Raw genomic sequence first — 20,796 nt, 5'->3', positions numbered from 1 at the left:
TACAGGGAACCATGGGATGGGATGCTGGCCATAGGTTTGTGTGTGGGCCAACATGGTTTATATCTTTCATCAAAACGGTTAATCAGGTGTATCTCAACGTGGCAGATTGAAAATACCAAAAACCATCTCATCCAAATATCAGTCAGGTCACATCGTGCAAACTTGGATGTTTTAGTAGTTTTATACTGTCCCATTGTTATGGTTCATCATAGTTTTTACCCGTCCAATTTTTTGTACCTACGGTTAAAATAATGGTTACCACCGGATGGACGCAGTGGATTACATATAAAGCATGTTGGGCCCATAGAGATCGGGTGTTCTACGAAGTTTCGTAGAACAGGCCTTATTAACAGGGACGCGGATTGCGTCCTACCCGCCCGTCTCTAGCCCCGAACAGGCAGTTCTGTGGGTGAGCCCACCGTGATGTATCTGTTTATCCAAGCCGTCCATCCCTTTTCTCTTATCATTTCAAGGCATGAATATAAAAATGAGGCAGATCCAACGCTTAAGTTGGCTACACCAAATAATAAGCTTGGTTGCATTACATGCCCAAAGCATTAAATGCCAGTTGCATTAAATGCAAGAGAATCTTTGGTGTGGTCCACTTAAGAGTTGAATCTGACTCATTTTTGTACTCATGCCTTAAAATTATTTTAAGAGAAAAAGGATGTACGGCTTGGATAAACGGATACATCACGGTGGGCTCACGCCCAGAACTGCCCGTTCGGGGCCGCGTCCAATTAACAGTTGCGGTCCGTTGCAAGCGGATTGCGTCCAGCCCCACCTGTACGGACTCAGTCCAGGCAGGGGCTCTGTGGGGCCCAATATAATGTATGGGTTTTATCCACGCCGTCCATCCAGTTTTTCAGATTTATGTATAGTATAAGCCCAAAAAGTGAGGGAGATCCAAGGCTCAACTGGACCAAATAGTGGGGATGGAAGACCTACCATTAAAAACTTCCTGAGAGCCGCAGAGTTTTGGATAAATCTGGTATTTGTGTTTTCCATTTCTACAGGTTTATGTGGCCTTATGAACAGGTTGGATGGAAGATAAAAATCACGGTGGGCCTAGGAAGGTTTAAACGGTGAGCGTGATTATCACTGATACTTCCTATAGTGTGGTCCGTTTAAGGTTTTATATACCTGATATTTGGAGTCATAAACTAAAATGATCTGAAAAAATGGATGGACGGCATGGATGAAACCATAAATCACTGTAAGGTACGAAAACCCCCTGATTGGACCGAGTCCGTTTAAACGGGGGTAGGACGCAATCCGCTTCCCGGTCCTTCCGCCACAGGGACCTACGACACTACACCAGCAGCGGCAGCATCAGGGAATTGAAGACTCTCGTTAAAAGCAGCCAACCAAATCAAAACCATATTTTCGGCGGAAAACGACAGTCCATCTCTCGTTTCCGGTTCGCTCTTTCACCAATCCATTTCAAATCTCTCTCTTTCTCTCTCGTTTGGTTTAACTTCAGATTTTAACTGGCGAAGGATTTCTCTCAATTGAGAAGAAGAAAAGGTCGGTTTCATGCATTTTTATCGAATTTTAATCGATTTTCTTTCGTTTCGGAATTTGATGGAGAAATCACTAAGAGCTGCGTTTGGTTGCCCCAAATATCATGATATTTGGTGCAACCAAACGCAGCCTAAATCACTGAGAACTTTGTAATATTCGCTTCTTCATCTGTTTGGTAGTCCGCGGGACCAGTCGAAATCCTAGCCCTACATGCTCTTAGCCATATGTAGGGGCGACCGTTGATGTCCGTCGGTATCTGTTTGATGTCCGTCGGAATCTGTTCGCCCGGTCAGCCCGCTGCTGTTTGTCCACTATGCAGGAATTGCAGCAGCCGGCTGTTCACGCCCATTTTTCGACTTCTCTTTTTGGTGGGGCCCGCTGGATTGTCCATTCAGTGGGAATTTTGTATCGTCTGGCATTCCAGAGATGGACCTGCTAAATGAACGGTTCTGATCGTGGTGGTGCCGGCTTCAGGGATAGCGGATTGCCCTGCTTTTTCCCCTATCTTTCTTAATTCTTCTCTAGCCAATGCTTCGGAATTCGTTAATTGTTTTTGTAGGGGATTCTGTTTCTGGGATGGGAAAGAAGCATGTCATGTTGCCGGTTGAAGATGTCGACATTTCGGCTGTTAAATATCAGCCTGAAGTCATCCAAGGTGGAGTTCTTGTAATTTTCACTCACCGCCCAATATTTAGTTTTTATTCTTTTTGGGTGCCTTTCTTGGACTGTTGAACTGAATTGCAATTACTAGTCTAACAAAGTGGAAAGAATTTGCCTTTTCTCTGTTGCGACTAAGAATTTGCCACTGGGAGCCACATGCTAAGTGGTTTGATGATTGTAACTGTCCATATTGTGGCGAGTATGCTATACAGGCCACTGTAAGAAAATAACGCTGATTGGATGATCTTCACTTTCAGTATTTGTAGTTGAATTTAGAACAATGGAAAGAAAATTTTCAATGGCTCAAAATTAATCAAATAAGGTTAGGATAATTGCTTTATATGGTTGCAAATAGATTATATATAGTTTGAATCATTCGACTATCTTAGGATAAGGGCCCCAATTGATGGTGACAGGAGTTGGATCATGAATTCTCAATGGAGGCAAAATGAACTTCGAATGGAAATAACTGAATTTACTTCTTTTTGTATTCATATTGAGGGTTACATTACTTTTATACACACACACACACACACACAAACACACACGAAAAGCGACTAAAGCTTTTAGTTTTATTCAAAAAGGTAAAAGAAGATACACCACAATGGATACGCTGAGGGGCCAATAAAGAGGGACCCTCTTCTCACTCCCTCTTTGTGGGTCTATCCACCACTTCATTTAGACCAACTGATGGTCATAGAAGTGATTCTTCTAGATGCGACAACAACCACTTGATTTGTGAAGGTCCTTCCATTCATCCATTCTTTTCCTATCAAAGACCCCGCATAATGCAAAAGGCACCATGTACTTGTTATTTTGAAATTGGAGTTGAAAGATGCATGGCTGCAAATTTGAGACTACAATGTCAGTATGAACACGAGGGAAGGAAAGTAATTCTTGTCATTTTCTCTGGTTAAACTGGATGTTTGCAATTCAATTCACTTCTGCATCCAAAGTCGGCCCCGAATCTCCACTAAAGAAAAGGGGTAAGATAAAGAGACTGATTTGGATGCTTTTATAGTATGGATTTTTTTGGTGTTGCAGCTCCTCATTTAACTGGATATGCATTGAAGCTTTTTGTTTGGTTGATTGAGACCCCGTTCATCGGGCATTTGATCTTGTCATTCTTGAAGCGGCAGAATAAAATTCCTGAGGTTTGGTTCCGGGCACACATAGTATTTGTTTGCAATGTAACTGACTGCAGATTTTTGAAGTGGTGATTGTATGATATTGAATGGAGTTCATGCTTGTGATTGGCAGATGTTGCAGAATACTGTCATTCCTGAATTACCCATGTATCGACCTGAGTTTCCACCACAAGGTTTGGTCTCTATTTATTTATTGCGAAATTGATGTCCCTGTTCGTTGGAGCCCCATGCTTTCCATATGTTCTGATATCCCCATGGTATAAAATCTAACCCCAAATTGGGTGGCTTCTGAAACAATACATATCCATATGCACCCGATAATACACAAAATGTTTTGTTCACGTTGATACCTATAAACATTGTATGACATGTCTACCCATAAGGTCTAACAATGAACATCAAGGGGATAATATTGTACTGGACAATATTGTAGATGATGTCACAAGTCATTCTTTCTTTGAAATTATGCCCATTGTTTGAAATCATTGCCACAAATGAGATACAGGGGTAAAATGAGGTTCTTGGTTTTGGGTGCTTTTGGTCATTCAAAAGTACATTTTTGAAAATTCTATTTCAGTAAGTGAGAGAGTCAGAGATGATAATTCTTGTTTGTGCAATTTTCTTTGTTGATATAGGCTGCCGAAATGCCGAAAATGCTCAGTTTTGTGGTAGGTCTAATGAAGTAGTCTCTCTTTGGAATTAGACTCCATGCACATCCTCAAGGACTAAAAGGGCCTCATTTTTTATTTTTTTCTCATTTGGGTGCTAATATCTTAGGAAAGCTAAGAAATGGACGTATTATCTAAAGGGAAGACAAAATTATGAAACCGGAGCATCAAACTTTGTGAGAGTTTGGGCTGGTTTCCAGTCCATTTGTTCTACAATATGATGTTTGGGTCCTCATCCGCAGTGCATGGTGGGCATACATTCTTCATGTGGCATGGCAGAGTTCCCCCTAAGGTTGTGGCTTTTGCTTGGTTGGGGGGAATGAATAGGGCATTAAACAATCGACAACCTTCAGAAAAGGGATGGTCTTCTCCAACATCTGTGTTATGCGTATTCGGAGTGTGGAATCGGTGGATCACCTTTTCATTCATTGCCCCCTTTGCTAAAGAAGCATGGGAAAGGTTCTTTGAAACCTTTAGAATGGAGTGGGTAATGCCGGGATCCATAGATTTTTTTTTTATTTTTTTTCTAGCTTGGTATGGGGGAGTTGTAGAGAGAAAAGGGAAGGTGGTTTGGAGGCTTGTGCTCCTAGTGGGTTTGTGGGCCTTATGGGGGAAAGGAACAACCGATGCTTTCGAAGTTGGAGTGGATCAGTGTCGGAAGTGTTTAGAAGGGCTGAGTTTTTGGGGGTGGGCTTCATATATTGAGTCCTTAGTTGATTGAAATCTTTCTCATTTGCATTGTGCCTTGTTGGTGTAAGTTGTGAGTTTTTTCAGCATACTTTAATAAGACACTGCTATCTTTCGAAAAAGAAAAAGAAACCCTTTGTGATTGCAGCTGGTAGTCTAAAATAGTCTCATTCCCTTATTCCCAAAGAACTGTGTTGATTCTGATCTCACAATCATGTTATATTCTAGAGCCGGAACCTGGGGTGATTGTCATAGGGGAAGACACCAAACCTGCCGTCCGTGTTGAATCTGCCATAGAGTGCCTACCACCTTATGATCCAGAGCGACATTTGAGCAGTAACTCCCCTGGTTCATTCTTGTATTGGACAATACGTGATTATGCACATGCTTATCGATCCAAGTCTGTTACACCATCGATTGTAAGTCACTGTGAATTTCAAATTGCTAGGGTTCTTGCTCTTTATTAATTAAACTACCAAAAAACTAAAAAAGAAAGAGAGTGAGATCCACTTTCATTGTCTAGGTTGGGGAGCACATCATCTCAGCAGTAGAGGAGTCCAATGGTAAGAGGCCTCCCATGCCATTATTGATCTCTTTTAATGCCGAGGATGTGAGGAAGCAAGCTGCAGCCTCTACAAGAAGGTTCGAGGAAGGTATTGCTGATATATAAAATGTATATCCATGTTTATGATGGTTATGGGTATGTTGACTATGTGTCAGTTTTATTACCATTAAGTTATGCTAGTCCTTATAGACCTATTGACATTGCCTGCAGGGAATCCCTTGTCAATCTTGGATGGGATTTTCATGGCCATCAAGGATGATATAGACTGCTATCCTCATCCAACCAAGGGTAATATTTTGCAAAAGACTGATGTTTTCTAGACATCACCCTCCATATTCGTATATTGCAGCTTAGTGCTCTCTGATGCCAGGTGCGACGACATGGTTTCATAAAGTCCGACAAGTCAAAGAAGATGCAGTTTGTGTTTCAAGATTGAGAAGTTGTGGTGTGATTTTCATAGGGAAGGCAAACATGCATGAGTTGGGACTAGGGACAACTGGAAATAATCCAAACTATGGGTAAGGAATATGCCATTTAGGCATAACTTTTCGGTTTCATCAGAAACTTGTTACTATTGAAATTGTCAGTAGGCAATGTCATTTGTCAATGAATTGTTTTTCTAACACCTGTTTTGTTACAGAACAACGAGAAACCCACACTCCATTGAAAGGTATACAGGTGGATCTTCCTCAGGCCCTGCGGCAATTGTAGCTTCTGGACTATGTCCAGCTGCTGTTGGAACAGACGGTGGAGGTTGTACAAAATGACGGTTCGATATATACAGAAAGTATCCTATGTCAGGATATGGACCTAATTTTAGTGCATATTTTATGTAAAAGGCAGGCTCTGTTCGAATTCCGTCTTCTCTTTGTGGTATCGTGGGCTTGAAAACTGCATATGGGCGGACTGACATGAAAGGGTAATCTGTTTTACATTAGTTGAATTATTATTCACCTGTCTGCTCATGCAGTTATTACTTTACACATTATGATATGATGTTTGGTAGTGTGCATGCCTTGTTTCTCATCAATCTTCCATGATGTGGAAGCTTTTCATTTTGCTTTTTAGGAGTGCATTCAAATGTACTGCCAAATCGCAGTTAGCAAGATATCTGAGCCAACAAGTTAGGCTTTTATTTTTGGGCAGTGGAAAATAGAACCCGTATTAAGCGTCCTTTCATTTGTCCTCTTTTTCCCGCACCCTAATCCTGAGTGAGATATGCAGAATGTCCTGAATGATCTCACTTGCAGCTTGGGGAACCAGGAAACTTCCAAACGTAACATGAAATGCTAACAGTAAAAACCAAAAAACCAAGTGGATCCACCAGTAGCATTCTGATATCTGTTTCATATAGTAGCTATCTGGTCAGGAGTTTGCTTGGATACAATAGCTGCTTCTCTCAGTTATGCTTTATCTGCAGCTCATATGATAAGCAAGGAACATATTGTAGGTTTAGATGTTATTGAATAATCATAGGTAATCATGTTACATGCTAAACATGCCCGCTTTTTGGCTACTTGATTTGAAACTTTATACAAATGTATTGTAAGAACCTTTTTCGAAACAGCAACAACAATAACAACAATAATAATAGAAGTTGTATTGTGAGGGTATATGTTTACCATATATGATGGCAGGCCTTGGACATATTTGCCCCTGCAAATAGTTTTCCTGGACGGAGAACCTTGACTATTTTAAGGACATGGTAAGACATCTAAATTAAAGTTAAAAGGTATTTTAAGAACTTGAAAATGTCGCTGGTGTCTGTCGGGCAGCTTAGATTTCACCCGTAAAAGCCCATGAACGGCTTACATTTTACATGGAAAAAGATTGGCTCCTTGCTGACTGTCTCTCCCCAAGCTCTAGTGCTGATTTTCTTTATCCCGAATTCCCCTCTTCCTTCCTCTCTCTCCATGTGCATTGCACATGCTACATCCCTTCTGGAAATAACGGACCCACAATGCATTTTGTATTTCTCAACAATTTTATTGAAGCGTCTACAGCAGCAGCAGCAGCAACAACACCATCATCATTATATCCCAACAATTTGGGTTGGTTTTTAAACAGTACATTGGCAAAAGCTTCGTGGGTGGCTGTCCACCAGACATCGACTTATCTCTTTTACCGAGGCTCTTGCAACCATTGATCACAATGGCTCATATACAAGGCCATATGAAATGATTTGAGTTCCTTTGAGGTATATAAAATAAAACAGAAAGGAACATCTATGAAGTATAGATACTATAAACTGGTGAATCATCCTTGACATGTAATACTTTGATTGCTTTTTCAGGAAAAACCAAAAAACAAAAGTAATTATGGCAATAAACTCCTAATGACCAGACTATCTTAGGTTGATTCTAGAAATCTTTTTTATTTCCCTGAAAAACATAATTTTGACTTTCCAATCATATATTGCAAAAGGTTAATGATGTCACACACTTTCAATAAAGTTGATTGAGCTTATGTTTTCGCTGTTTATTACCATAATTTCTGCCCTAATTTTTGGCATATGGAAGATAAATTGAGAGACATGCTATGAATTTGTGTAGCATTGACATATATGTTTTTAACCATCTAGCTTGGTCTTTGCAGGTCCACATGTGATTGTGGGACTGTTGAAGTTGTTGCACCACTTGCAGCCACAGTTGAGGATATCATACTGGTGTTAGTTTCTTTTTCTTTCTTTCTTTTCTTTCTTTTTCTTTTTTAAGTCATGATTGGATGCCTTTGTCTCATTTTCACCTTAAACTGGATTTCGTAGCTTAGTCATATGCAACTTGGTGCTTGCATGGCTTTCAAATTCCGAGTTTAAACAAGGTTCATCATATCTAGAGAAGCAAGTTCCTATTTGTTTATAAGAAGATGCCTTCTATAGAATATATTCTTCTGTGTTAATGTAACAGAGGTGTTTCAATCATCCAAAATGGTTTGATACAAATATATTTTGTGCAAGAGGAACTTGTCTTTTTTTTTTTTTTTCATCGTCTTTAACTGTAACTAATGGGGTTTTTAATACCATAATCAACCTTATGAAAGTAATCGCATTTTCTTCAAGTGTATTCACATGGTACAAAAGCAAGACTAATGCTACTTTTGAATATGCATGTCAGGGAGCTTTCATTATCACAGATTTTTGTACCTTTCTGGTTAATTCTAGTCTCTATATACACAGAAAGAAAATAATTGTTTAGGGTGGCTGCAACTGTAAGTGCCATAATTGTTTAGAGGCTGCAACTGTAATTGCCAGTCAAACTATTATCGCTCATTGTTGTGAGGCCATATCAAGTTTCTTTCAGAAATATTTCATTTCCATTGAGAACCTTCTATCCTTTATCTCATTTCCATTGATAACTTGCCAATGTATTTTACTATAACACAGCTTAGTTGTAACGATGTGTGCTGAGTTTGTAGTCTAGTGAATACTGAGAAAACAGAATGGAGGTTTTCGTTCCATGCACCACTGCATGTGGCTGAACATGCCAACATGGCATGCGTGTGGGACATCTGACTTGTGTGCAGTAGGCTCGACATGTTGGCCAAATGTGTACATTAAGTGTGGACCATTGGCAATACATTCAGACTGTCAACTGTTTTCATTACATGTGTAACCCACCAGATGAGTTGATCTGGATAGTTCATCAATGGCACGGTGCCTATTTGATGCATAGCTCAGAGGCCTTCTAAAGTTGCTGTCTAAACTGTGTCCAGTGCTTTTAGAATCAGATTCGATGAAATGGTTCAAAGATAAGTCCAGGAAGTTCTCAGTGAAATCTTTCTACAATGAGATAGCGGGAGGTGTAGTGGAGAAGGGGGCAGTCCGACGGAATTTGTATGGAGCTATGGTGCTCCTCCTAAAGTAGTGGCGTTTGCATGGTTAGTGGGAAGGAGTAAGGTGTTGACAATAGATAACCTTCACAAAGGATAGATGATATTGCAAATATTCGTCTATTATGTTATCACGATGAGGAATCGGTAGACCATCTTTTTATACACCGTTCTTTTGCAAGAGAGTTATGGGGCAATTTCTTTCAACTATTTGGAGTGTTATGGGTGGCGCTGAAATCCATTGATTGTTTCTTTATGATGTGGCATGGTGGAGGAAAGGGTAAAATTAGGTGGAAGGTTTGGCAATTAAGTCTATTAGCGGGATTATGGTTTATATGGTTAGCAAGGAATCAGCGGTGCTTCAAGAATCGAAAAAGGCAAGTGTCGGAAGTATTCAAAAGGGCTAAATCTAATGTAATAGAGTGGGCAATAGCTTCTATGTTTATTATTAAGTTTCTGGATAGTTGGCGTGAGTTGTAATTTATTTTGGTTCTATCTTTGTATCTTTTGGGCTTTGGGCTATCATCAATAAAATTATCAATGTTAAAAAAATAAAAATACACAGTGCTGGGTTGACCATGGGGCAGTGAGTATCGGTTTAGAGAACTTCTGTAGTGACTAGAAAGTTGAAACTTGAGAAGTGCTGTTCTTTATACTTGGCATGGCTTTGGTGCATTGACGTACAATAAAAAAGACTTCTGACTGGCCTGCATGCAAATTATCTTTTGTGTCACTCAATCTCAGTATGTTGTGGTGATAATTTGTATTATTTTGCCTGTTCTTCAATGCTCCTCCTTTTTATAAGGATTTTTTTTTTCATCAATTTTTTTTGAAAATGAATTTACTTTCCATTCTGACACTGGTGATGGGTTATTCAGGTATGCAGCAATGACTGGCTCCTCTCCAGCTGATAGAATCTGTTTGAATCCGGTAGTATTCAGACCTTATAATTTTGTCAAGGCATTCACATGTATTCGTTACATTTGAATCTATGAAAGTAAAAGATATACCTTATTGTTTCAGTGCCTTGTATATATTGCTGATCCTTCTTGTCAAAAGATTATTAACATGCTGCACAAAGCTTATTAACATGCTGCAGTTATATAGTTATCTGTATGGAACTGAAAGGTGGGTAGTACTCACCTGATGTCTAGAAAATATCATATTTTTATAGGAAATTTTGTATGCTACAGAAGAAACAGGATAGCAAGGACACCCGGACAAGAATCAATCAATATAAAAGCATATAATCTAGTTTTCTTGCCTATTGATCACATGAAAATATGAAATACACAATGCATGAGCTCAGTGCATTTTACTTGCCACAGCCTTATCATTCATGAAAGTGGTTATAGTTACTCAAGCCATTGTATCTACAATCACGTGCTTATTCTTATTGTGCTACATTTGAACACTATCCAAATTTCAAACTTCTTCCACACATTAAAGTTTTCTGCTAGAAAAAAAAATCCATATCACATTGAACTCTTTATGCCTATTTTAACGAATATAATGAAATTAATGCAGTTTGTTCTCTTTGCCTCTTTATAGATGAGGATATTCAATATTCAGATCTAAGCTTCTAATGCAGTACTTGGTGTCTTTTGGACTTCTGTGGTTTCTTCTCATTATTTTGCTAGCATCTCACATCTTTATGATTTGAATTGTTGTGCTTCAACTATTCAAGTTTTGCTACCAAAACCTTACTTTTCTCATCTGTTGTATTGTATACCTTGAACTATACTTGTAATCATTTAATCCATTTTTGTTTCCTTTGCAGTCACCTCCATGTTTGCCTTGTTTAAGGTCACGTGACAATTTGGATGCTTTGAGATCACTGAGACTAGGAAAATATTCGGAGGTAAAGATAGCTAGGTTTCACCGTTGGAAGGGGAAATATCAGTTGCTATTGATACAATATATAACTCTGCGAAAATATGGTTTTCTTCTGCAGTGGTTTAATGACGTGTACTCAACTGATATCTCCAGTAAGTGTGAGGATGCTCTTAACCTCCTTACATCGACTTACGGATGCCAGGTAAGTCTATCACTGCAAATACACCCATCATTATTTGCTTCTTTGTTTTTTTTCAAGTAATCTGGTTAATGAAGTTTCAGCTTTGAATTAAATGAAAGGAGAATCATTGTCATTTCAGGATTTACATATACATTCTACACTGAGATCCTAATTTATGTATTTGTCTTGGATCAAGGTGACTGAGATTATATTGCCAGAATTGCAAGAGATGCGCAATTCCCATGTAGTTTCTATTGGTTCTGAATCCTTGTGTGCTCTAAATCCTGACTATTTAAGCGGGTATGCTTCCGAATTTGTTTGATTACATAATAAGAAAGTTTATTTGTTGTAAATACAACAATTAGGATCAGTATGCTAACTAGAAAGATCTTATAAGAATGATTTTTGCTCCTAACCTTTTTTAATTTTATGGGTTCATATTGAAAACCTTTTTATTATGTTACTTTTGTAGGAAAGGTTCTGAACTAACGCATGATACCCGAACTAATTTGGCTGTTTTCGAGTCATTTACTGCAGCAGAGTATGTTGCCGCTCAACGAATTAGGTGAGGAAACTTATTTTATGAATTTGGAGAACTCATTAGTTTTAACACGACAATACTTTTGGCTTCTAGTAAATCCTGTTGTTCACCATTGTCTCCTGGGTATGGTAGGGTGATGAAATTCCTTCCAATCCTCACAATACTCCTTCATTGAGGAATAGATCAATGAAAAGTTCAGAGATTTGATTTAATTGCTTTATCTTCCAATTGGATAGGATAGGACTCCAATTCCAATTGTGTTCCTTGAATCAAGTAAGGTAGCATCCTGATAGCTACAAGTGGATCCTTGGCACCCTAGTTCCCACCTTTCAATTGATAGTTTTAATCAACATTATTCACAATTACTCTCTTTTATTTCAGATTTAGATTTAGATCTTATTCTAGTTCTAGTTCTAGTTATTTTCGGAATACGTACAAGTTTAGTCCCTGTGGATTAGACCTTGGTGAGTTATTACTACATCACGACCCTACACTTGGGGTTGTGAACAAGTTTTTGGCGCCATTGCCGGGGACTACGGCTGCGTTTTTCCAAGATTAATTGGTATTAGAATTATGCTAAGATTATGGTTTATTTTTCTGCTATACTTTTAGATTAGGATTATTATTATTTTTTTTTTGAAATTGTTTTTAGAAACATCTGTTTGAAAGCCCACATGGTTCACGTCACTCGATATGTGTATTGACAATGACTCATGATGTTTATGATATGTACATCTAGATGGAAATCTTCAACAAAAGATTTTCCATTTCTTTCTTTGTCTATATTGCTCCTCCCCTTAGAGTGAGAAAAATGCTTTCTCTTCAATTTCTGTAGGATAATACAGTCCTTGCATGGCTGTCCGCACTGTCACAGAGCTGCTATTAACACACACACACCCCCCCTTTTTTTGTTGCAGCCAGCAAAAAAAAAAAAAAAAACTACAACAGAAGATTGCAGAAACAGAAAAAAAAAATCAAATGAAGCCCAAAATAGACAACCTAAAAACAGAACAACAGAAAAGAGGTGAAACTAGAGACCCAACAATAGGCAACAGCCCACGCCCACAATCAGACACCATTCCCTTAAATACAAATGTACCTAAGGACCCCATCAGTAGACCCATTGATATTCTGGAAGCATTGGTTAATTCTTTCACTTCACAAGGAACAAAGAATAGCAAGCAAAGCAACCTTCCACCTGGATTTGCCCAACCAGCCTCCTCCCTCCGCATGCCAAGAGCGGAGCAACCCTTCAATCAAAGCCTGGCATTGCCCAGGCCAAGTCTGAACATTGAAGAATACCAGATAATCCTAGAAAACGAACAATGAATAAACAGATGGTCTACCAACTCAGCTTTTTTATACATAGCAGACACGTTTTGTAAAATCGTAGGTCACTTCCAAAGATTGACAATAGCAAGGATCTTGTTCTTCCAGCAAGCTAAGCAAAGGCGGCGACTATAGAAGCCTTCCTACTTTTTTGGTTTCTTTACATACTACCCTCTAAATAAATATGCACATGCCAGTAATTGCTCATCTTTGCTAATCCTTTCACATTCTGATTTTTGTATATATTCTAAAATAAAAATAAAAATAGTGAGTTAAATGAGTCTCTATGGGTGGCCACGTAAGTTTTGTGTGCCTGCTATAAACACCATATGGATGTTACTCAGTTTGAAGATTTTAGCCAATATTTCTTCCTCTCCTTATGCTCATTTGCTTTCGGAAATTATGTTATTAATTGGTCTTATGAAAATTTGAAAACCATTACAATTTATCTTCATAGGAGTGATGATGATAGATGGTGTACTATTTGCATTTATTTTTTGTCATCTTGTTTTGTTATGACAGGAGAAGGATAATGTATTATCATATGGAAGCTTTCAAAAAGGTTGATGTTATAGTTACCCCAACAACTGGGTATGATCTACTTCTCTGTTAGATTACAGTCATAGCCACAACTTTGATTTGTACTGAGTTGATGTTTTTGAAAGACATTTCGAATTTAAAATCTCATTTTATTCACTATATGACTGCCACGTTTGGGGTTCTTTGAAATGAAGAAGCCATGATTGTCTGAGAAAAAATTGGAGCCATGAAGTTTCTACAATGGTCTAGTCATACATTCCTACGCAACATTTTGACTTTTATTCCACACAATTCTAAACATGATAGGCTCTATATTGATACGTGTGTATATATTTACATAGTAGGATAACCTGCTTCTTCTTCTTTTTTTTTTTTTTGGGGTACAACAGCATCACAGCCCCATTGATACCTCCGAGTTCTCTCAAGTGTGGGGAGTCCAATTTGAAGGTGTCAGGTCAGTTGTTTTATCCTTTTACCATCACCTAGGAATTGGTTAACCTTCATTCCAGAATCTTTGCATGAGATGATGTCTATGCTCTGTCTTTGCTTTCTACTAACATAATATTACCTGGATCCAGTTAGCTTTACAAGTGTGCTTGTGTGAAAACTTTTGTTGAATGAGAGATTTGTTTAATTATGGAGTTCTGTTTCCATGCTAGAAGTCTCTAGAATCTAGATCACTATTTTGTGCTGTGTATAAAATGGTGGCATGCTATTCTGGGATATTCATTGACTAAATACTTTTGATGACATCATCCCATGGTATATAAAAATGGTTACGTAATGGCCATTATGTAACGGTAACTGCCATAACCATTACGCGTTACGGGGCCATAACGGCCGTTAAAGAAAAAACTGTCCATAACGGCTCCGTAATGGTCTTGAAACAGGTTTTTCCAAAAAAATAAAAAGGATGTAATGGCCGGTATCGTAACGGTAACGGTGGTGGCTGTTACGGCCACCGTTACCATTATGGAACACCTTGATTGTGAGCTTTGGACTTGTTCCATTGGATGAACAAAGGTAAATGAAGGATATCCTGTTCAACCAAATTCTATTGAAGGTTATCATGCCTAATTGAATTTTGGAAAAAAAAAGAAAGAAAAAAAAAAAAAGAAGAAAGAAAAAGGGGGTCCAAATTAAATCCACAAGTAGACGCACCCAAAAATAGGAGCGGCCACAAGAAAGGAAGGTGCGAGGCACCCCTTGTCACTCGGGTAGGATCTCTATTTAAGATTTAGAAGTGATTTTTTAAAGACAAATTTGGTAGAATTTCCTTGTTATCAATTATCATCATGGCCTTGTCCCAGCTATTTCAGTTTGGCCTCTCTTGATTTTTGATGGAAGTTCAATGATTAGCTGCCTGCCAGACACCAACCCTTCTTTTAAAAAAAAATAAAATAAAATTAAATTAAATAGTTTCTCTATACAAGAAGAAATTAGTGCAACATAGTAAAGGAGAATTAACAGAGACCGAAATATGTTGCTGCTAGAAACTTTGATTCACTTGTACTCTTCTCCCCATCGTCAGATGGTCTTCTCCTTTGAAGTATTGCCTGTGGAGGAAAAGCAACAACGGGAGACTAAAATCTTTAGGTCTTGGGTTTGAACTCAACTTACCTATCAAAAAATGAGATTAAAATCTTAAAAACTTATGTTGCCTTGGATCCGAGAATGCGAGCAGACATTTCTTTGGACCTTGGAGTCTTGTTTCAGTTTTTTTTTTTTTTTTTTTTTCTTTTAATTTAATATATATTTTTTTAATTATGGAACACCTCATGTTATTTGAACAATCTCTCTCCAATAGATCTCAATGATGAAATTCATTCAAACTTTTCCGAACACTTATTTTGCTTTTTGTTGGATCTCAATTTCAGGTTATCTCATGAGATTTATAATAGCAGGAAACCTTCTTGGACTCCCAGCTATTTCTGTCCCTGTAAGTAAAACATGTCTTCTCCTTGCAATTTCCCTATGAAGTTCTGTCACTCAGACACTTCAAATTGGAATGAACCTTTATCTTATGCGTGCCCTTAGGATACCCCCAGGGACTGAAATCAGTTCAATCCAAAATGCTGGTGGGCCAGAACAGAAAACAAGGTGGGAGGAGACGCCCATCCTCGATTCTCAATGGGGCCAACCTTAGTTGCATAACAGCCTGAGTTGTTGTCCTAACCCTTTATCCAGGGCAGATGAAGGGTCCGGATAGCATAGATTCCATATAAACAACATGGTCGACCCTCCAAATAAATCGAGGGTGGCAATCCTTTCTCAACCATCCCCATCACTGTTCACACTTGAGTTTCCATTTGGACTTATTTTTGGTCCCTGGGGGTAACGTTAGGTGATGCATCTGATGAACGGGTATGATGTCATGAATACATCACATAAGCCGCACTTCTGCCCAATCCCATGGTAGCTTGAGGTGTTACCGGTACCACTGGAACGCACCCCTAAGGGAATACTCTGGTACTTTTGAAAATTCATAGCCTTATTTAACTTTGATGTTTTCTGTAGAATTAGAGGAATTTTAGAAGGGTATCTCCTTTAAGAAAATATATCACCTTTTATTGCTTCAAACAGAAGATGATTATGCCAAACTAAACCACACACACACACACACACACACACACACACAGAGGGAAATGGTACTATGAGGTCGACCTTCCCATGAGGTCGAGCTATGTGGGCCCCACTGTGATGTGTGTCGAACATCTTACCCGATCAGCCAGATGCACCATTCCATGGTGGGCCACGGGCATAAAAATCAAGTCAATCCATGACTTGGGTGGGCCACACCACATACAACAATTGAGAGGGGTTATCCTCCCATTAAAACATTCATAATCATTTATTAGGCCCACTGAGATGTGGTTTTCAAATCTAGCCCATCCATTGTGTGTGTCCCATTTGGATGAGGGGTCAGACCAAGTTTTAGCCACATCCCAAACTCAAGTGGGCCGCACCAAGTGCTTTTATATATTTTAGTAATGTCTTCACATGGTTTTATATGGTATGGCCCACCTGATTTCCGTGTATGGCTGATTTTTGGGATATCACATAACTTAAAGGGGACCCATCAAATTCACGGTGTAGATGTTCGACAAACACCATTGTGGGGCCCACACAGCTCGACGTCATGGAGAGCTCCCATGAGGTCGACCTCATAGTACCATTTCCCGTATATATATATATATATATATATATATATATATATATATATATAGTAGTGGTGTGATATATAGTAGTGGTCTCCTGCGCACGTACCGCAAGAGACGTCCGCGCGCACCAAGGGGGACTTGCTTAGAGGGTAGAGCTGGGGTGTGCTCCATCATATTGTAATCATGGAATCCACTCCGCCCATTATAGCCGGACAGGCTAAAATTAGCCATGAGGCTCATCAATCAGTCAGATTCATGATTTAGGTGTGCCAAACAAAGGAAACAGTGGAGTAGGGAATAACCACCATTGAATTTGTACTGGGCCTACCATGATGTTTATATGAAATCCACTCCAACCACTATCCACCCAGTGAAGATCCATACATGTGAACCAAATTTTATGCCCGTAAGTGATTCATGTGGTCCACATTGAGTGAAACAGTTTGGATGGCTCGCATCCCCTTCACTGTTTCAGCTAACGTGGCCCACCATAAATTATAAATGTGGATGAAGTTTGAGCCCTATTACCAAATTGTCATCACACGCCATATGTTTGGAGTGGATTTCACTTACAAATCACATTGGGCCACCCCCACCCCTCCCTTAGTTCTCCCACCCATCTCTGCATGTTGACCAGACGGCCTGCCAGCAGTAACTTCTGCTGGTAGGTGCTGGAAGTATAATGTGGGCCCCACCATAATATATGTATATTTTATCCACCGTCCATCCCTTTTTTCATATCATTTTAGGGCATGACCCCAAACACGAGAAAGATCCAATTCTCAAGTGGACCACACCACAGGAAAATGTGGTGATTAAATGACCACCATTAAAAATTTTCTTGGAGGCCTTACAAGTTTTCTATCAAGCTGATATTTGTGTTTTCCCTTCATCTAGGCTTGTATGACTTAATCAATACAATCGACCTAGGAAGTTTTTAATGATGGGCGTTCCATCACCACTGTTTTCATGTGGTGTGGTCCAGTTGACATTTGGATCTGGCTCGGTTTTTAGCTAATGCTGTAAAATGAGATGATACAATAGATGGACAGCTTGGATAAAACAAATACGTTATTTTGGGGCCATGACCACCAACTAGCAATCCATGCCCATTAGTTACGCAATCCACATCGTGGGGGGTGTTGTGATGCGTATGTGAAGTCACCCAAACCCTTGATCCAGGCGGGTAATATGAGTAGAAACAGTGCACAGGGGCACCCACCATCCAAACTTTTTCACTTGATGTGGCTCACATAAACCCATGGGCCTAATTTTTTTCCCCCTCTGCATCCATTTTCACGAATCAGCTAATGGTTGGAGTGGATTTCATGTACATATCACGGTATGCCCTGTAAAGATTCAACAATAGGCATTCGCTCTCCCATTGTTTCTTGTAGTGTGGCTCACTTGAATCACGAATATTCCTGTTTTATTACCCTTACTGCTAAATTTATATTACAAACCAAATGATTGGAGTAGATTTCATGAACTTATCATGGTGAGGCCCACCTCATCCTACCCAGCCCTACCCATCTAAGTGAGTCAGCCTTGGTGCGCACAAAGGTATCTACGGTATGGTGCACAGGAGACCACCTCTCTCTCTCTCTCTCTCTCTCTCTCTCTCTCTCTCTCTATATATATATATATATATATATATATATATATATATATATAATCGCAGCAAGGAAGATGCACTTGTCATGGACCAATCCAATTATAAGATTGGTTGGGGCCACAACAAATAGGTAGCAGGTCAGGTTCAGCCCTTACTATAAGGCCCTTCACCCCAACCAGACAGTTGATCTGATTAATTGTACTGTGGATGGACTGTGCCCCAAAATCTGCCTGATGGGATCCTCCCCTTTGATCTGTTGCCAGGCAAATCGACTGTTAAGCAATAATACTTTGATGGACCACATGTCAACAGTCTGGATCGGAACCATGGGCTCTAATTTTTAGCAATTCTGGACCGCTGACACCTTAACGCTTCATCAGGCCTGAGGATTGTACAACTATACTATGAGAGCTGGAACGGTAGTGTAGAAAATTGTGAAAGGAAAAATCTAACTAGCAAAGCTTCAGTATCTAAATAAGAGTAGGTGGTGCACCTTCAAGCAATGTGACCAAGATTGTGTAGGACTTGGAAGATCCGATCACCTATCATTTGTCCATTACTCACCACCTGTCTTTCTTTTTATCTTTCTTGTGGTTTAACATTTTCCATGTTCAGGTTGGTCATGATAAACAAGGACTCCCTATAGGTTTGCAATTGATAGGCCGTCCGTGGGGCGAGGCCACTATCTTGCGGGTGGCTTCTGCAGTGGAGGTGATTGTTATTTTCACACAAGAACAAGTGTCTGTCTGTCCATTTTTTTTTATTTTACCTGTAGACAACTAATGACAGCAAGGAGTGGTTTGTTTTTCAGGAACTCTGCTGGAAGTTCCGGAATCAGCCTTCGAAATTTTATGATATTCTCCAGGGAATTTGAGGATGTAGCTGAATGCTTCTGCTTCATGTTGATTGTGGCCTTCTTGGGGAGTCTGTCATGTGTCAACTCAAGTGTCTTCGACTCTGACCATCTTTTCAATATGAGGCATAAACGTCCATTGCAGCTCATATAGTATGTGACGGCTTGTGTGTCAGTTCAATTCAAATGCTACTCTCTTTCAACAAAATAATGGGTTCTGTTCTTGAAGATACTGTCTCGAAGTCTATATGAATGTTTACTTGACTAGTTCTTTGGTGATTCATTCTTCAAATCTGCTACTGGATATTACTGGAGAAAATGCCTTGGCATTTTAAAGTTTCATATTGAGATATTGTCCTGTTTGCTTGGTTTCTTTTACCACAACTATGGTGCAAGCGCACCTCCTGCTTTACACGTAGGATCTGCCTCAAATCCCATTTACCCAAATAGTGGACCCCACTGTAGATGGATTTATAGCCCAAGAGCTTTGCTGGAAGTGTGATCCTAACTGGCACGTTGGTGGGCATCTGATGGACGTTGGAAACGAGAACTGTCCCAATGCACACCAATCAGACTTCATGATTGTCTAATCAGTCTGATCTTGGGGATATGATCAATCTACACTGGGTCGTGCTATTTAGGTGGTCTTCATTTGAGGTGCCCATGACATGTATAGATGCATGAGACTCACCCCGGCACCCTATCAGTCTAGGTTACAATCCCAGCTTCATTATGAACTAGTTTTGTAGTAGACTCACAAGAGTCTCAACACAAGGTCATGGATTCGAGTACCCATTGTCGGGGAATCCCACTGTGGTGTGTGTGTGTGTTAAAAAAAGTTTTGTAGATAGAAAGCTGTTATGAATTTGTTTCAATGAATGACACAATGGTGTTCGTGGTTGTACCCAACATTGCATTGCAACATAGGGGCTTTCCTCTCAAGAAGACCATGTCACCAGGTGAGGGGCAGCAAACATGCCTGGCTTGAAAATCAGGCCATTTTACTCATTTGGTGGGCCACATGAGTATGAATGGACAGTAAGAAAGGAAGAATTGGCAGTATACTTTGTCAGAGATGGAAATGTGTGGCCACTGGCCACCTGATGAACAGGCATGTGTGCATCTGAGCTAGACATGCTTGCAGTAGGTCTACATGGGTCAAGCACGGAGCCGGCAGCAACTAACATTTTTGCAACTTAAAACCTACTCAGAGACTAGGAGGTATCCCTAGTGGGGGTGGCTAACATGGAGTGTGTACTGACATGGGTGTGTACTAACAAGCTAACCCAAAAAAAAATAGGAAAAAAAAAAGAAGAAAAAAAAGAAAAAAAAAAGAGAGACTAGGAGGTATCATGCAATTACAATGCCTAGGGGGAGTGTAATGTTCGGATTTCTAGTTTGTACAGGTGGGGCCAATGCTTCAATGATTCAGAACTTTGATACCGTGGGTCTAACTTTAGATGGTCCATGCACCAAACAGCAGCAGCAGCAACAAGAAACGGTCGCTAGGCAATAAAAAGAAGAAGAAGAGATAACTTCATTTGGGTCAATGTTCTAAGGATTCAAATTGGTGTTGATAGAGGATTAAAAAATGAAGCAAATCCAAATCTCAAGTGGGCATTGACCATTAAAAGCTTCTTGTGGGCACAAAAAGTTTTAG

At 39.5% G+C, this 20,796-nt stretch overlaps 1 protein-coding gene across 2 annotated transcripts; it reads left to right on the top strand.

Annotated features, from left to right (window-relative positions):
- Positions 1 to 1,209: 1,209 nt before the first annotated feature.
- On the top strand, positions 1,210 to 19,514 carry LOC131229893 (fatty acid amide hydrolase). 2 transcript variants are annotated; one of them, XM_058225954.1, is made up of 21 exons: positions 1,210 to 1,420; positions 2,084 to 2,179; positions 3,229 to 3,338; positions 3,445 to 3,505; positions 4,916 to 5,106; positions 5,211 to 5,340; positions 5,463 to 5,540; positions 5,623 to 5,770; positions 5,893 to 6,005; positions 6,096 to 6,171; positions 7,848 to 7,919; positions 9,959 to 10,010; positions 10,861 to 10,941; positions 11,035 to 11,118; positions 11,294 to 11,397; positions 11,570 to 11,662; positions 13,490 to 13,558; positions 13,897 to 13,961; positions 15,385 to 15,446; positions 18,899 to 18,994; positions 19,095 to 19,514. In XM_058225954.1, the coding sequence occupies exons 2-21, from the start codon at positions 2,101 to 2,103 to the stop codon at positions 19,155 to 19,157; spliced, it is 1,827 nt and encodes a 608-aa protein (XP_058081937.1). In that variant the 5' UTR covers positions 1,210 to 1,420; positions 2,084 to 2,100; the 3' UTR covers positions 19,158 to 19,514. The 2 variants fall into 2 exon arrangements, with proteins under 2 accessions (XP_058081937.1, XP_058081936.1); XM_058225953.1 differs by having other exon boundaries at positions 1,210 to 1,527.
- The last annotated feature ends 1,282 nt before the right edge of the window (positions 19,515 to 20,796 follow it).

The sequence above is a fragment of the Magnolia sinica genome, chromosome 16, assembly GCF_029962835.1.
Source record: "Magnolia sinica isolate HGM2019 chromosome 16, MsV1, whole genome shotgun sequence".
NCBI classification, from domain to species: domain Eukaryota; kingdom Viridiplantae; phylum Streptophyta; class Magnoliopsida; order Magnoliales; family Magnoliaceae; genus Magnolia; species Magnolia sinica.
This window is presented reverse-complemented; position numbering and strand designations above follow the sequence as displayed.

Coding starts and splice junctions, on each gene's coding strand:
- LOC131229893 (XM_058225954.1), top strand. CDS start 2,101: ATGGGAAAGAAGCATGTCATGTTGCCGGTTGAAGATGTCGACATTTCG. Junction 10,011..10,860: donor ATAGAATCTGTTTGAATCCG/GTAGTATTCAGA, acceptor TTTCCTTTGCAG/TCACCTCCATGTTTGCCTTG. Junction 15,447..18,898: donor TCCCAGCTATTTCTGTCCCT/GTAAGTAAAACA, acceptor TTCCATGTTCAG/GTTGGTCATGATAAACAAGG.